Source organism: Chamaea fasciata, unplaced genomic scaffold (genome assembly GCF_029207755.1).
Source record: "Chamaea fasciata isolate MVZ Bird 193981 ecotype frontalis unplaced genomic scaffold, bChaFas1.0.hap1 SCAF_13, whole genome shotgun sequence".
NCBI lineage: Eukaryota > Metazoa > Chordata > Aves > Passeriformes > Sylviidae > Chamaea > Chamaea fasciata.
In genome coordinates, this window is record NW_027094098.1 from 5,147,601 (window position 1) to 5,165,600 (window position 18,000).

The window sequence follows — 18,000 nt, forward strand, 5'->3', positions numbered from 1 at the left end:
ATATTTCCAGGGGTGGCACAAGCCTCACCGCTGTGGGCAGCCTGATCCAGAGTTTCACCACTCTCACTGTATGAATTTCCCTCCTTATATCTAATCTACGTCAACCCTCCTTCCATTTAAATCCATTACTGCTTCTCCTGTCACAACAGCTCCTGCTAAAACATTGTTCCCTAACTTTCTCATGGGCTTCCTGCAAATACTGAGAGACTTCCATGGCCTCTGCCTGGGGTCTTCTCTTCCCCAGGGAGAACAAACCCAGCTGGGATACGCGTGAGGGGCTCTGCAACTGCAAGTTCCAAATGAAGGAGCCTACAGGACCCCCTTCCTTCCCAGCCAGCCCCTCATGGAAAGAGCCCCTTGGCCAAGCACAGGGGCCTGGGAGCCTGGTGAGGCACCTGGGGACAGCCAGTGCCCACTGATGGAACCACAGGAAAAATGCCAAGTTACCCGCTTTTCACCAGCTCAGCCACACTTGGCACTGCATGAACAACCAGGACACGAAATATGAGTTTAAAGTTCGTCCGTGGGAAAAATCCCTGCGAGGCCTCGGCCCTGATGATGCTGAGGGGTTTTTTTTCATGGCCAGGGCTGTTTTCACTGTTCAAACCAAACCTTCCGTGTGGGGAAAATACGGACAAATAAGGGCTGGATGCGTACTTAGAGCTTGGCTGCTGGCCTGGGGGGTTGACAAATGGGCCTGAACTACAAGAGATGCTTTGACACCACAAATAAGGATGAGGAATTAGGCTGTGTGGTGATCCGGAGAGAGGATCAGTGGGTCTACTCCTACAGGGCTTTTAAGATGCTGCTTTGAAGATTTCCAAGGTACTTCAGCTCAACATCACAAAGACACGCTTAAAATCTACTTTCAGAGAGCTGGCCATGTTCCTTTTAAAGAAATTAAAAAATCAATCAAGCATTATCTATCCTAACCTTAAATGTAAAATAATGTAAGAAGATCTTGAAGTTATGGATAATATTTAATGGTTTATACATGATCAAGTATATTCTTTTAACAATGAAAATGATGCTATCACCAATTTCTTTACATTCATGGGCTATTTTGACAGTGTGTTAAAATAAAGCTTAGTCTCTGACAAGCACAGAATCAATTCTTTTATGCTTCTATTTTAAACGTCTATTTGTCTGAATCAAGTATTATTCATTTCTTTCCCAATTTCCTTCCCAAATTCTTAACATCTCCGTAGCTGTTTGAACACAGTGGTGCACCTGACTGCAATTCAGAGTGAACCAGCAAGAGCAGCTTCCAAACAGCCTATTAAGTTATTTAAGGTGCATTTTTATAGAAGCAAGTGTGAGGAACCAAAACTAATGAGTGTTAAAAGCAGACAGTTAATTTTGTTGCATTCAATCTTTCTTCATCTTTTACCTCATCGTTAAAATTGCAAAAGGCTTTTTAGATTGCAATAAAGAAAAATAAACATACCTCCACAGCTGGCCTAACTGATTCTCGGTCTGTATCCCCCACAAAACAGACGTGCACTTGAAAAGAGAGAGAACTTCTCTGGTAGCTCAACTAAGGGCAGTTGTGATCATTAAAAAGTCGACTTCTTCAGCAGACATATTATCGGTTAACTGTTAATTGATATTGTGTCATTCCATAAAACCTTTTCATGGTATCCTGAGACCTACAGCCCGGAAAAAAACCACAAAACAAAGCTGTTCTCCCCCAGTGCACTCCACCAACCCATTTCTAAAACCTTAACCAGGTCTGTATCTACTAAATACCAACGGAAAAACTTCTTCTGTAGCGCTGCAATATCATCACCAACGTGTGACACACCTTCTGGAGCACCTGTTTGGGGTGTGGTTGCACAGGTATCACCCTGGAAAGGTTCTTCCTTCACATAAAAATTCAAAAAGCTTCACTATACCATGGTGGGGCATGGCCCCGAGGCTGCCAGAGCTCCAGGAACCTTTTGACAACGCTCCCAGGTATGCACAGGGTGGGATTGTTGGGGTGTCTGTGCAGGGCCATGGGTTGGACTCAATGATCCTTCTGGATCCCTTCCCACTCAGGGTATTCCAGCATTCTACACACAGTGAATTCTTCACTTTTCCCATGCACTGGAAATTACAGTGTCCAAGTATTTTAAGCACAAAATCAGGGAAGTTAATTCGCTGACATACTCCTATAAGAAATGAACTTTTTTTATAAGGGAAAGTAGATGAAAAAGTTCATGTAAATCGGTGGGTACTAGATAAAATTGTGGGTAAATATAGTTAAGTGTCGGAGAGAGTGGATTCCAGTCTCATTTGGTATTCATCCAACTAACTCATCCCATTTTACCAGCTGTCCTTTATAAGGTATCACTGATGCTCCAGTGGGCCTCGGAGACTCCAATTGCATGGAAAATTATACAACTGTCAGCACAGCTCTGCCCAAGGGGGGATTCAGCATTGTTTTGCAAAGTGACAGGACTAGATCTATATGTGGTATTTCTGGGATAATGAAAGTGAAACTAATCTCAACATAAATATTTTTAAAGCAAATTCAAGTAGACACATTTGTGAATTTTGTCTTACAAATTATTTCCATGGATTTTTGGGGAGGTTCTTTCCATGAGCACTTAAATGGGAGCTTTTCATTATAATATAATCACTTTAAGGCAGGAAATCCCTCAGGCATAACTGAGAGCTGGGATCTCTACTGCATCTATAGCTAAAGGAGCAATCAAACAAAATTTAAAGGAGAGACTGAAGTCTCGCTACCCATAATAATATTATTAGCTCATTCAGCATGCAAACATTAGTCTGATCAACATTCAGCAGACTTCCCCAGCTCCACACTGAATTGAGACACGAGTTCACTGGGAAATGAACCTCACAGCACTGTCAATGACACCTGAGTTACAAATAGGACATCTTAACTTGAGAACTTCAAGGCCTTTAAAATAGTTTCAAAAATCACGACTAAGTGTGATTGATCCAACCAATCCACAGGTGGGACATCAAATATCAACATGGGAAATTAATTCAGTCAGCTCTGAGCTCATGACTACTTCTTACTTTATAAATAAACCAGTAAATTCAGGTTAGGTCCCATTTTACCAAATTATCATGTCTCTACTGCCAGGAAACTTTTTTTTTTTTCCCCTCTGCTCCAGTAACTGTTTCAGTGCTTATCCCACAAAATTACAAGGACTTTATGAAGATAGATTCTGGAAGAGCTTACAAGGCAGGGAAGAACCAAGTTCTACAGTCAGGTCCTTTTCCCTGTTTCACAGTCACTCAGGACTCCTGCTCAGCCATTTGGTTTCTTCAAAGAAGCGCCCTGCAGTAATTCTTATTTCATGTTTCCCGTAAAACCACGTGAGATGTGCAACACACCAAAGTATGAAAAACAAAGGAAGTTCAGTGAATTGTGCCTCAGCAAAAATGACGCCTGGTTGGAAAAGTGATTTTCAGGAACTGTAGCAAGTTGTGGTTTTTCATAAAGGTATTCAATGAGGAATCCACAGTTTGCTGCAGGTACCAAAAGATAAAACTAGATATGTCAAAAATTAATTTTCAAATCATGTCTGTTTGATGTTAGAATTCCATTTCCACGTAAGGAATGATTATGTTTATTTCCTCTAAGAATAGTCATGCCTTCAAGAATATTCTCTTCACTGAGCTTGGAATCAAGAATAGCAATGGCTTGGGACTTAGAACTAAATATAAGCTTATATTTGCAATAAACTTTCAAAGTTTCTCACTGTGGGTACTTTCTCTCCTGTGAAAATTTCCAGAGTTGGACAAGACATATTTCAGGGAATTTTTCCAAGCAAAACAATTAAAAGTAAGCTGCAAATTTTGCATGAAAGGGAATTCCTATTATGTGATCAACCTGAAAATTAAAACCCAGTGGAGCCTTCACGATTCCAAGGCTATGCTGATTGCCATTTGAAGCTGGAAAGGTTTTTCCCTAATGCACAAGTGATGAAGTGCACGTAATGCTTGGAGGAAAGTTACCTTATCTGCAGTATCAGATATAGATTACTGCTGGAGTCAGCGTGCCATGCTGCTGCATCCATACATGCCGTCCCAATATGAGGAGTTGAGTTTCCCTGATGTCATAAATTGAACACATAATGCAATTAACATCTCCTTTGAAGTTCACACTGACCAGGTAACCACTAGAATGAGTTGGCAGAACTTGACTGAAGTCACCGCCATGAACTCAGCTATGACTTTCTGCAAATGTGGAGTTCTTGAAGCTGAGACAGTGATAGCTCTTCCTTGGTGACCCCTCAGCTGGGGTAATTTATGGTGTCACACTAGAATTGACATGTTTATGATCACACTAATAATGCCAGACTTGGAAGCATTTGAACACTGGAGGTAACTAAATGATTAATTTTAGAAAGAACAGAATGGAACAAAGCCAAGGCTTCTATCTTCTTGAAAAAGAAAAGAACTTAAAATGAACATATTGGCTACTTTACAAGACTGCAAGAAATATTATAGACTGAAAGACTGTGTAATTTCCAAAAGTGTTAATACTCCTTGGAGATGAAAATACAGTGACAAAAATAGAATTCTTAGAATGAAACAGAGTTTTTCTTGCACTTAAAGAGAAAGAAAATTGTATGAGGAGAGGGAGACATTGCACCATTGCCAATGCTTTATGGGGAGATATTTGGTTTGATCATTGAAAACCAGACTAATAAATGATCAGGAAGATGTCTCTTAAAACACTTAAGAAAATAGATACTGGAAAGTTATGTTTGGTATTGTTAAACATAAGAAAGTAAGGAGCCTAATTTCACACACAACAGAAGCGCAACCAGTAAAAACATCAATACAATCACAGACTGATGATTTAAGCAAAATTATCTAAGGTAATATAGCAAGTGAAGATTAGTAACCTATCCATAAATATAAAAAAAATATTGGTCTACACACTAACATAACGTGCATCTCAAAAGGTTATTTCATACTCTCAAGATGTCCAAATACCTAGAGAAGCTGTTTGGAAGCAACTATTTTGTACCTTCTTACCCCCAAGGAGCACAGAGATTCAAGTCTCTCTGCAATGCCTAAAACACGTGTTGATTTTTGGTGTCATTTCAAGGAAGAATTAATGCATTTAGCTGTTAAAACAAGAAGCACTCCTTTCACTCTCAGGCCAGCTTTAACTGTAGCTGGGCCAGTTTACCTTCTTTCTTAGCAGACCCTTGTTTTATTATTGTAGGGAAAAATGGCACCACCGTGAGAATTCTGTTCAGGTTGGAATCAAAACCTCTTTTTTCACTGTCTGGAGAGCATTTACACAAAGTCCCCTATTCAAGTGAAGCGAGAGGTGCTTACCTTCTGTTGGTGATGTCTTCAGATGTCTGCAGAGCCCCTCTGTTTCCCCATATGTCTCTTTAATTTTTACTACTGCTTCTGTCCCTCGGAGTTCCATGAGGGAGCGCAGTTCCTGCAGTGTGCACCCAAACTCTCCTGCATGGTTGGCCTCATTTCTTTGGTTCTTGGAATAAAAATCGCTATTTGTCATGTCACCCATCGTGGCTGGTTATATTGCTCCACTTGTTTGTAGTTGATACAATCTCAAAACTCTTAAAAAACCGAAGGAGAGGAATCTTGAGTTCCAATCCGAGAGATTAAAAAGAATCCCGCGTGTGTCCGGCGAGCGACGTGGAGGATGCCTCTGGCCTGGAGGGTGTCCCTGACTGACTGGAGGTCACAGAACGGCTGCTCTCAAGGCTGCAGACCAGCTCCACTCCATTCACCATTTCCCATTATGCTGCACCCAAGCTGTAGAATCTACATGGTCATTTCTTCCTCTGGACCTTTGGGAGCAAGCAGAAAGGATTCGTTACAAGGCGGCACAGAGGGGATGTCAGACGGGTCCTGGCATCCCAGAGGAGCTGCTCAGCACCACGGTGGGGTGTCCTGGAGGTGCTGCAGGTGGGCAGCAGCCAGCCCAGGAGAGCACCAGCTCAGCCTTAGATAAAGCTCTCCATGGCTCGAGCACCAATAGCAGCGCTGCTCCAGCCCCGAGAGCAGCCTCTAAATGAGATGAGTCATGAATATTAATTAGTGAGTGATTAGCCCGGCGTGCAGGACCTACCCCCAGTACTGCTCTGCTCCAAACAGCCACCCCGAGCTGTCCTCTGACCACAACAAAAGCTCCCAAATAAGGCTCCAAAAGGATAAAAGTCTCCTAAGGATAAAGACAGGTTAAACGCTACCAGTTTTCATCATGGGTTAAAGCTAAACTGGTTCTTCGCCACAAGGGTGGTGAAACTACAGGAAAAGGTATAGAGCCACTATCACAAATGCAGAATATATTTAAATACATTACATATTGCAGCCTTGCCTTCTGTGCAAGTGAGCACAGCAGGAATGCAGTGGGATGTCTGGGTTGGAAGAGGAGCTCTGCCCCCGTCTGAGGAGTCCTTTCCCCTGAGCTCGGTCACCAGCAGGCACAGACACAAACAGGATGCTGCTGGGCTCTCCCTTTTTCCTTCTTTTTCCCTTTTTTTCTTTTTTATGTGCAGTGTCGAACGAGTCCCGTTTGGACCATCTGGGAGACAGCTGATTGCTTGCTAAAGCCAGCCTTTAAAACCTGTTTCCCCTTCCCATATTCTAATGAAGTTGGTTTAAATACTGCTGAAACCAGCTATTATATTTGGCACGCAGAGTTTTAACAGAGATTAAAGGTTTCTTTTTTGCCTCAGGCGGGTTGGTGAGAGTGCACTGTCTAATCTAGAGGTCTCAGGATCGTTTTCATAATAAAAAAAGATCTTTCAAAGGGCACCCCAGCAGCCTAATGACTGACCAACCCATCACAGGCAAAGGGCACATGTTGAACTTCCTAGGCACAGCAATCCCCAGTGGAAATGATATATAAATGCCCAGATAACGCACATCAAGAGGAGCCCAATGCATTTCAAGTCCCCGTTTTATATATGTGTAATAATTTTAATCTCTTTTAATCTCACCTAGCTACAGTTGACATAACACGTAGGGTTTGCTATTTCCGCTCTGGAAGGACATTGCCACTACTCTGCCGTGACAGAGATCAGGCCTGTGCAAGCACTGATTTGGAATTACCTCTCTCAATTAACAAAACTGAACCTCTACCAGCCCTCTCCCTTACAGCTTCAAGCCTCAACATTCCTTTGATTTTTGTGGATGAAAAAATTAAAAAAAAAAAATTAATAAATCTTTTTTGAAAAAAAGGAAAGTTCAACTTTCACTATGATATTACAGACCAAAGCTAAAATACAAATATCAGCCGACTGCTACCCATTTCTTCCACCCATCCTATTTACTGATGCATCTTCTACTGCTAAGAACTTCTGCCACCCTTGAGTTCACATATTGCTTTTCACATTCACGAGATGAGAATTTCAGCACCAAAAAATGTTTTTGAGGGAAACAACAAAGAGAAACCAGAAGCAGCAATTTAAAAAGGCCTTTGTTTGCCAAGCAGGGGATGGTGAACCACGCTCAGCTCTCCATCCTGGGCACAGCTCAGCCTCAATCCATCCCCAGGTAATCCCGTGAATACAGCAGGAAGAAAAGGCCTTACTCACACTATTTCCTGGTCTGTTTGTAAACAGGATTGATCAGTATTCTGAACAGAAATAGCATCAGCCTGCAGCATTATTTGGGGAAAAAAAATTGCAGGCCAGAAATGTCACAGATGCCCAGTCAAGCAGGCTTCATCCCAGGAGGCAGCAAATCGCCAGGGCTCCTCCTTCCTACCAGCAGCATCCCAGGCTCTGCCTACTGTCAGCCGCAGCCAAATGCAGATTGAGATCTGATTGTCAGAAAGACTCTGAGGCTGCAGCGATAACAAATAGCTGAAATAACAGGCTGCTCTTTACTTCCAGTGGTTAAAAAAAATAAAAATCAAGTCTGTTCCTAAGTGCAGTTCAGGGTTTTGAAAGCTGGGCATCTCAAACAGCCACGATTTTAAGAAAAAAAGAAGATGGAAAAAACATTGCTCTAATAAAAACAATCTTTTTAAACATTGCTCCAAAATATTAAAATTGTTCTTAAATTGCTCTGTAACACCACAGAGAAAGGACAATTCTGAGAATTTTCTGAAGAGAACCATCTACCAGTTTCATTTCTGATACAAAGGGCACTAAACACGCACCAAAGACATTTTCTCCATGATCTTTCTGTGGGATGTGTCCACTCCTCTCAATCAAAGCATCTCTTTAGGCTCCCTCTGCTATCACTATAAATTAATATATTTTCTTCTATTCTTAGAAATTTATTGTCGTTTGTCAGCCACAGCGAGACAGTGCTGCTGCTATTCAGCATGAGTCATTTGCCTGCTTAATTTTTAATTTCACCTTGGATTAAATATTAACCAATAAACAACAAATACGAAGTTTGCACTTCCTTCAGAGCTTCAAGACCAAATCAGCGGCAGTCTGCGCTGCTCATGACTCACCTAATGCTGCACCACCAGGGAAACACCGCCTCACATTTTGGGGAGGCAGATGGAGGAGCCCAGCAGGCACAGAGCGTGACTGACATTATTCCCTGCTGATGCAGCTCCCTAATCCCATGGAACAGGACACTCAGGCTCCATTCCATCACAGAATCTCCCCTAGCAAAAGCCCAGGCCCCTCACCAGGCTGGCAGGACTGACATGCCACCACCTCACCCCTCCTAAGTGGTGAAAATTGAATATTTCTTCAAAAAAAGCTGAAATATTTAATAAGCAAGAAATATTTCTTCACCAAAAGCTGAGGAATAGGAAAAATTGTGGCCGGCACATGGCAATATTCCCATCATGGGGCTTTGCACCTGCAAAATACATCCAGCTACCACAAATGGGGAAAGCAGGAGTCTCATCCACAAGAAACCCCATTATTACACTGGGTTTGGGTGGGGTTTTTTTTATTTGCTCCTTTTTTGGGTGGAGGTGAGGGAAGGGACTGTTTTACATAAAAACCTCACAATATTGATATTTTCAAGATGTAGATATGTTCTACGTGAACTACCAAGAAATCTTGATTAAAGGAGGTGATACAGGCACATTCTTCAATCAAAATTATCTAACATCCTAATGACCCAAATAAATAAAGTAAACTGGGTTTCATGCTCTGGGTGCTGCTTTTACTGCTCTATCCACGGTGGGTTTCAGTGGATTTAATTCATAACCGAAAAGCTTCCTGGAACATAAAGAGGCACCAAGCCCAAGCCCTGAGAGCACAGATTCCCACACCATCATAGAACAGGGTCGCCTCCACCAGGCAGATTTGGTGATCCCTGTGAGGACAACTTAGAGGGAAAGCATCCCTCCTCAGACACATCCAACAAAAGAGAAATAAAACCCTAGTATATGAATTTCACACACAACATTATTTGGTTTTCCCAGACAAAAGTAGGCACTTTTAACAAAGGTTATTTGGTTTTATTTATTCTTCCCGATGCTTCTGAAAGGAGAAAACTGAGCAAAAGAAGACCCAAAGTGCGGTTTGAAAACAACAGACTGCTGTGGAGCAGAGATAAAATCCCAGCCCACTTAGATACAACTCAGATAACCAAAGACTTCACACACAGAACACCTGAGTAGAACACCATCCTTATTTTCCTCATTAAAAAGCCAGAATATCAGTCTGCACTGTGGTCTGGAATCTTGTGAAAGACGGATTTTTGCTGTACAAATGGAATATAAACTTGAGCTGGCTGTTTGGTTGGGGTTTTTTTTCCCAGAGTTGCTGTGTCTGGGGGAAGAGGCTTCCAGTCCTGTAGAGCCCAAGTCAAATATTTTTCATCTCTTAGCTGCTTAGAGGAAATGCGTGCCAATTAAAACAGAAGCAATTTGGATGAACTAACTGCAGGCCTGCTGGGAAAACTATTCTTTGATTTCCCTAATCAGGAAAAGTCTCATCTTGGAAGCTTGTAAATATTTTCACAGTGTGTTAGAATGTAGATATCATCCCCAAGTATTCTGACATCTGATTTCATTTGGGCTTCTACTGGCAGGAAAGTTAACAGCAATGTAATGAACAAGATTTCACCAGAGCAGGATCCCAAGGCTTGCATTTCGCAGCCCTTAAAGTCCAGACAAATAATGGATTCATGATGAGTCAAAAAAGAAAAAAAACATGGGGATATATTCTTAATCTGACTGTTTTCTCTGTCACCTGAGGTTATGGCAGCTCTGATTCCAGAGTTTGCTGGTGGAGGAACTGTTGGAATTGCAGGTTAAAGGGTGATCCCCTCTCAGCCAGGACAGAGAGATCAGCAAAGCCCAGGCTCTGCTCACTCCTGGTGCAGCTGGAAGGTGGCACACACAGCTGGTTCTCCAGGAATTAAACTCAGGGAATTATCAGTTTCCACCCTTCCATAGGGAACATCACTGCCCCACTTGGACTTTACTTGGCTGTAGATAAAATTCCATCTGAGCCCTGTAGAGAACCCCCAAGTAAGCAGGGGGGGAAAGCAGTGAAGTGTCATATTTTAGTGAGTACAAGGTGCATAACCAGATCCACCTGTGTTCACTGATACCATTCCTCAATAAAACAGGACTGGAACAGATTTAAGGGAACTTTACCTTGAGCCTGAGCAAAATCACCTGAGATGTTTTGAGACTACAGTTCCTTGAGCTCTGTGCTGGGAGCAGCAGGGCAACAACTGATTGCAGAGGATGAAAAACCTCACAGCAGACCTCTGCAAGGGCAAAAGAGTTGAGAAGGAAAACCAGAACCTACTCTGTAGAGGCCTCCAGATGTGTGAAATAAATCAAGGGTGGCCCAGCTGTGGCATCTTTCCATGGCAAAGCCAAAATGTCTGTCCATTTTTGAACACAATCTTCATGGAGCAGAGTGAGGAATGGATTCTCTACCCTGCAGCCAACAAAGCTGATTAAATGCACTCAGCAATGCCTAAACTCACACTCTCAAGAAAAAACAAACAAACAAACAAACAAACAAAAAAAAAAAACCCCAAAAAACACACACACAAAAAAAACCCCAAACAAACCCACACTGACTTTGAAGCTCAATTATCAGGAATGCACAAGATGCAGAAGGAACTAAGGAAAAAAATCATCTGAATAAAGTCTGGTTGGCACCTTACAAACTGTGAAATTTTTGTTGAATACCAGGAATTCAAGAAGACTAGATAAAGAAAGAGAAACTGAACTTTGTCTCTAAAGTGTTCTCTGAAAATATTCCTGACTTCATCCCTACATTTCTTCATTAATTTCAAGTTGCCATAAGTTAATCTGTGCATCTCTAAAGAAGCTGTGGCTGCCCCTGGATCCCTGGAGGTGCCCAAGGCCAGGCTGGATGGGGCTTGGACCAACCTGGGGTAGTGGAAATTGTCCCTGCCAACAGAAGGAGCTGGAATAAAACGGTCATTAGGGTAATTTCCAACCCAAACCAGCCAGTTCTTGTGTGATAATTCATTCATGATGAGCACACACAGATGAGACATTCATTCAGTTGTTGTTTTCAGACAGAAACATATTTCCCCTGATAATAGGATGGCATTAAGACAATTAAGTTAAAGTATTATTTTAAAAATATTACAAAATGAAAACGTTAAAAAAAAAAAATCACAGGCAACTACCTGTTATAATCCCTTAACAACTGATTCAGTCTTTCAGCACGAGCCTGAACCTCCAGTCAGTACCAGGTTTGTTGTCAGATAGGATAAATAAAAAGGATTCCATGCTTCCTGTATACACTCCTGAATATTTGAAGGCAACAAAGACCTTGTCTCACACACACAAAAAAATACTAAAGAGGCACAAAATATCATTAATTTCAGTTCTACAATAAGCATATTTACTTAGGACTTCTACCAAACAGAATCTTGCACAAATTCGCTGATTTTTATTTTTTCGACGTTGTACTAGTGTAATGAGAGGAATTGAAATGGGGGCTGTGAATTAAAGCACCTCCAACCCCTGCTGCAGTGCACAGTTATTCAACCAACATTTGATCCCAAGCCTTTCCTCTGCTCCTCGTGGAAATGGCTCTAAATGAACTCCTGACAGCAACAAAGCTGCTTTAAAGAAATCAATTCAGGCCCATTAAATAATGAAATGACTCCATCAGTGACTTCTGGGGGACTGCAGCAGTTCCTGCAGACTAAACCCTTCCTCCCCTGATGCCAGAGCCTCTGCACGAGCCTCACTCTGCCTGCAGAGATGGGATCTGCCCTGAAAAAGAGATTTTTTTCCAGTAAAGTCTGTCCCAGCCACCAGTCTTCAGAACTCTCTCTCTCTCTCACCCTGCTGGTGCCAACATGAATTTATTTTGTTTTGTTTCCAGTGCTTGAATGAAAGGTTGTTTTTTCATCAGCCCATTTATGCTCTTGAGGCTCCAATGCCCCACTGCAAAGCAGGTTTGGGGGTTCTTTTATTCACTGCCTTCCTACACACCACACATTCCCATTCTTTGGGGATATACTTCTGGCACTGAAAAGACCCATTCTACACCTCTGGAAGCTTTAAAACTTTTGTGTTTTCACGTAGAATTGATTTTATATGGCACAGTTGTTGCAAGGAGTGCCAACTTCCAAATTGTGTTATCAATAACAATAATAAAAAAAACACAGCTGGGGAAAAAAACCTAAGGGTATTCAGACTTCAGACACTCAGATAGCAATAAATAAAGCAGATGTGGGGGGAAAAAAAAATCTCAATTAAATGCTTTAAAAACAGTATGTGATCAGGTAAGGAACATATCCCAGCACAGATTCCTGCATCACTTCCAGAGTGGGGGGGGGAAGCTTTTTTATAGCAGAACACACCCAAAAGATGCACTACAGTGCTGCTACATCACAGAGGGATATTAGAGAGCAGCTCCTCACCATCATCTCCAGGTCAAAATATTCAAAATTTCTTCCTTGGGCTGAAGTGCCGCTCTGTTTCTCCTCAAAACTATAGTTCTGTCCAGGCATTACAGTTTCAACCCAGGGGACAAGGATGAAAAATGCTATAAAAGAAAAGAGCCCAAACTCACCAGGCTACGATTCAGATATTTTCTTTACTTTGCTTCATTAAAAACAAATTATTGGCACAAAAACACTAAAAAGATGAGGCATTCTACATGTCCTTCATCTGTGTGTTTTAAAGACCACCAGATTTCTTAAATTTAGAATTTGAGTTACCATGTGACCTTCAGCTGATTATCAGCTTAGTGCACACAATCTCAGGGAGTTCCAGGAGTGTGTGTGCCTAAAATACCTGATTATATCTCATTTTATCAGAAAATGCTCCAGAACATCCTAAAATAGATTTTCCAGCTCCGTCCGACAAATAGGATATGAGGCTCAACAAGACTGATTAAAGTCCTGCTCCACCCCACCTGAAATATTTGGGCTTTTGTTCAGTCTCTGTTAAGAATGGACACTGAGTTTGGTTTCTAATTATTACTTTTTTAAGTCCATTACTAATCATTTCATTATAAAACATTAAATGTCCACTCTAATCTTCATACCTTGAGACAAACCCAAATATTTAATACTTCGGTAGAAATTGCCATTTCTCCTGATTGATCACATCCATCTTGACCCCTTTTCACATTCCTTTCTCAGATTTTTTTAGCAATATTTTACAGGTGCTTTCAATCCTAAAAATTGAGATTAATGAAGAAATTCCTACCTATATCTGAACCACCTATCAGGCTTTTAATCAGTAAACTGAAATTTCATTTCATTTTTCCTCCCTCTGTGCTCCCTGCTCTACCTTGAGGGCTGCAACAACCCAAAACTGGTTTGAGAGCTGTGAAATGGGAATTGAAGATTTTCCAGTCCTGGGCAGGATTTTGTCATAAGAGCAATTTCAAAGACTTAAAGGAGGCCTGGACTTTATTACTTTTTAAATAAAGTGGAGATAAATTGAAGCCTTTTCCTGCCTTCTTAGGAGCATGAGGAAGTGCAGCAGAAGTGCATTCATTAATGTGAAATATTATTTTGATGGATTGCTTTTACTAAAAAGTTGACAAGCATCATGTTTTTCAGAAATATGAGATAACAGAGAGAATAAGAACCTGAGGAAATCCATAACTGGCTAGCTGTAGAGAAATTCATTTTGTTGTGTCATGATCTGAGCTCTGGAGGTTAAAGTACCTCTCCAATTTTAACATCCATGCTGTTGTAGCATGATCAGTGTTGACACTCAGATCCCTGAGAAAGTAGCTCAAATTTCTACATAACAACCCAAGGGAGACCATTAAGGGAGAAGAAAAAGCGGAAAATAAAAAACCAAAACCCCTGGCCTTGTTCTGCTGTTTTCTGTGTCCTTCTGTCAGCATCTATCCCATAAATCACCCAAACATTAGCAGGGAAAAGGACTGACTGGCTACTGTTGTCCATAAAAGTCAGGAAAATCAAAGCAGATTTAACAGAGCTTCAGCCAAAAGACAGGAGAGCACAGCAGAGCCACACAGAAATGGAAGCAGATTGCTGTGTTTAGCCAAAAAATGCCATCATTTCAGTGTTATCAATACAAAGTCTTTTATCTACAAGGCTTCAAGGCTGATTGCAGAAAAATCCAATTTCCCAGGAGTGGGAAGGGAAGGTCCCCCCTAAACAAACTGAACTGATTTCCACTCCAGTCTAAATTTGCAGGCCTCTCTTCTGCCACCTTGGCTTCATTGTCAGAGGCATTTTATTATAATATTAATTAAGGAAATACAGACATGAAGCCAACACTGAAACATTTAGTGCAGCACCACTGGTTGTTAATGAGATCCAGAAAATGGAGCTTCCACGCAAAATAAGTGCAAGCAGAAGAACAAGCTAAGAGGAAGAACACAAAATATAAAAGTAAATCATTCGGTTGTTTAAAAAAAAATGCAAAAAATATATGGTTATTTAATGGCAGAATAGAAATATATACAAGTGGAATGGAAAGCGGAACATTTTTGATTTGCACCATTTCCACAAAGGCTGAAAAAGCAAACTGCAGGCTATATTCTGCTTTTCTGAAGGTACATCTACATTTTCTTTTTGTTAACAGTGAAAAGAACTTTTGCATCTTTTTCTTTAAAAAATAATTTTTAAAAAAAATCTTACATAAGGCTGGGTATTTTATTCTTGGGATGGGATGCAGTTGTCCAAAATGAGAATAGAGAGACGAAATTATAACTAACAGGGACCATCTCAGAGAGATTTTTGCTGCCACCTGCACATTTGATGGCAGGAGATCATTTTAGATAACCAAGGGCATAATCCCAAGCCTGTCCTGCTGCGTGCCTGCACATTACAGAGCCTTCCCACCCCATCCCACCTATTTATCGAGATTAAAAAGCAGCAGGTGAAAATATAACAAATTTAAAATCAAGCTTTAATAGGCTATAAACCGCTAAAAATAAACTACCAGTAGTTTACCAGCCTCAGTACACAGAGCAGAGTTCAGCTCCTATAAAACTTGGCATCTCTTCAAATCTCCCTTACGCCACTGAGCTCTCAGACCACCATTATGCAAGGACCAGAGATAAATAAAAAATAACTTTTTAGCTTTGCTCCATCTTACAGAAAATAAGTTATGTGGTAGAAGAAAAAGGCTTCTTCCCTTCAAAAGACAAATTTGCTTCAAGCATATTATGCTATTTTTTGCTAAAAAAAAATCCATTTAAGATTTTTTACTGTCACAGCTTTAGAAATTTTTCTTATAAACCAACCAGCTTTATAAACCAACCATCTTTGTTACTAAAGAGAGATCCAAACCTGGCCAGCTTTGAACTCCAGCTCCACAGGCAAACATCCTCAGCCACGAGCTCGCAAGGAACAGAAAGTGAGAACAATAAACTGCAGCTCAAGTGATGATTCGGGCAGAATTTCTCTGCAGTTTTGCAGAGAGGGGAAGAGAAAGAGCATCCACACCGTGTGTCCCCAGCTGAAATGAAAACCAAGAGCCCCCAGCCCTCTGCAGCTGGAGAATTTTTCTCACCTGCCAGGAAAACCACAGGTGATCCTGATTCCCTTTAATCAGGGGAGAAGAAAAGGAGGCGCTCGGACAGGCTGGAACCCAACAGCTCCCATTGTGGTTTTAATTGCTAAGAAAATCAAATATAAACGTATTTTCTCCACAGTGCTTTAGGAGATCTGCCCTGCAAGGAAAGAGGAGTAGAGCTGCTGGAGAGGTGAGTCTGCACCATGAAAATCCGTGTGAAAGGAGGAGAGGGAAAAAATCCATCCCCACAGGACAATGGGGACTATCAGCCAAGGTCACTCCTGAGAAAGAGAGCAGCCAAAAAGGAGGTTTTAAATCTCAGTGGGCACCAGCTGAAAGACACACAGCAATGTTCTGCAGAGGTTTTAAATAGGACATGCACAAAGGATTCCAAGGAGATGCCTATCAGGCAGCCCTATCAAAATACCAATTTTATTTTTTTTTTCTTTCGCCCAGGTTATCATCATCCACGGAGAATCACGAAATCATTTTGGAACAGCAACGATGAGCTACGATTGGAGAGAAACCACAAGCCAGGCCCTGCATAAACCCCTCGCCAAAATGGCCTTGCCGTTTTGAGGGGGATGAGGAATGTTTGAGACCCCCCGAAGCAGAAAGAAGGAGGGGTGAGGGCCGTGCCCAGGACCTGCCAGGGCCACTGGGCACGGCGGGCCCCCAGCTCCTCTCCCTGGCACCAGGACCCACCACCTGGCCCACGGAAAGGCCCTTTGGGATGGGCATATGCAGGCGGAACTGCCACATTCATGCTAAGAAACAGCTCATTAAACCTAAACATCCAACAGGAAGGATAAAAATTAAAAGAAAAATAGAAAGGGCTTGGGAAGAGAAATTTCCAAAGCCAAGCGTTCTCTACATTCAGCTCGAGGGAAAGCATCAATTTTAGGAGAAGGAAAATAATATTAAAAAAAAATCCATTCTTCCCTCAAAAACACGTATGAGTGCAGACATTACTCTCTTTCTGCTTCAGAGAAGCAACATTTGGAAAACTACTTAACCTTTCTATTTTTATCTGGGTGCATTCAAATTACCAATAATGTACAACATGCTGTAACAAAACCACTGATGTAGGGTATAATTTTCCCTCAAGCACATTATCCTAGCTGGTGGCTCAGAAAAATAAGCTGATAAAACAGCAGCAGACATCAATTGATGGATAAAAAGCGATCACAGCTATGTAGAATGTTGCTGCCCAACCTTAAAATCATACAATTAACCAAAAAATACGAGCTGTAGGACAGAACATACCAACAACTATGATTAGCTACAGGGTCATCCCAAAAATCCTCCTACAAACACATTTTTAAGCAGACCAGCAGATTATTGCCTCATAATTTCGCTATTAACACACAGATTTATTTTAAAGCCATCGTCATGCCTGGTACTTTCATTAAATATCTTCTTCCCTGTCAAGTTCAATCGGGATCTCATCCTAACCATGATGAGCTTTTAATTTTCTGTGCTATTAATAACAACTTAAAAATAAAATGTTCTCTTTTGAAGCTATAAAGCTGTAACTTTCTTTAGGAGCTGCAAGGGGGAAGAGAGATTAATCTTCCTACTCTGCATCTCTTAAACCACATTAGTTATCTGCATATATGGGAAAAAAAATGCAGGAGAGCAAGGAAGAAACAGGAATTTTCTTTCAGAATCCCTTAATGTAACTCCCTGTAAGGATTTCACATGGCTGCAGCAGAGAAATGAAGAATTACCAATATGCTTCATATGTTAATAAACACTTTATTTGCCAGATAGGTTCTGAATCCTTCTCAGTGACTCTTTTGCCCATCATCAAGACATAACAGGTTAATGAATGACACAATTAACTGCAGGATGCACAGACTCCTGTCCAGCAAAGCCCTTCAGCAGGTACTCAAATTTCAGCCCAATTGGGGTCCTCATTAATTGCCCAGCAAATGAAGAAAGATAGGAAGCTGGGGATGAGTCTCAGGGCGCCCTGTGACCATCTGACACATGGATCAGATGCTCCCAGCTGCTCCTCCTCAGCTGCCTCCTCCCGGCAAGGGCAGAAGGGAAGGTACAAAGTTGTTCCAAGCCCTATTCTTAGTCTGTAGGAACAAAATTAATGC

General features: G+C 41.4%; 1 protein-coding gene and 1 long non-coding RNA gene across 17 annotated transcripts in view; one reads left to right on the plus strand and one right to left on the minus strand.

Moving 5' to 3' along the window:
* Positions 1–18,000, minus strand: part of ATP2B2 (ATPase plasma membrane Ca2+ transporting 2) — a 389,757-nt gene that overhangs the window by 158,408 nt on the left and 213,349 nt on the right. For 15 of the 16 annotated variants that reach the window (XM_066195263.1, XM_066195274.1, XM_066195265.1 and 12 more), the window contains one exon: positions 5,314–5,798. In XM_066195263.1, coding sequence (XP_066051360.1) covers positions 5,314–5,512 — 199 coding nt within the window. In that variant the 5' untranslated portion in view covers positions 5,513–5,798. Of the gene's footprint in view, positions 1–5,313; positions 5,799–15,666; positions 15,855–18,000 lie in introns of those variants that run through there. The other variant, XM_066195264.1, reaches the window with a different exon arrangement.
* Positions 15,959–17,699, plus strand: LOC136296491 (uncharacterized). Its single transcript, XR_010722949.1, has 2 exons — positions 15,959–16,082; positions 16,349–17,699. It is a non-coding gene; the product is annotated as an uncharacterized lncRNA (long non-coding RNA).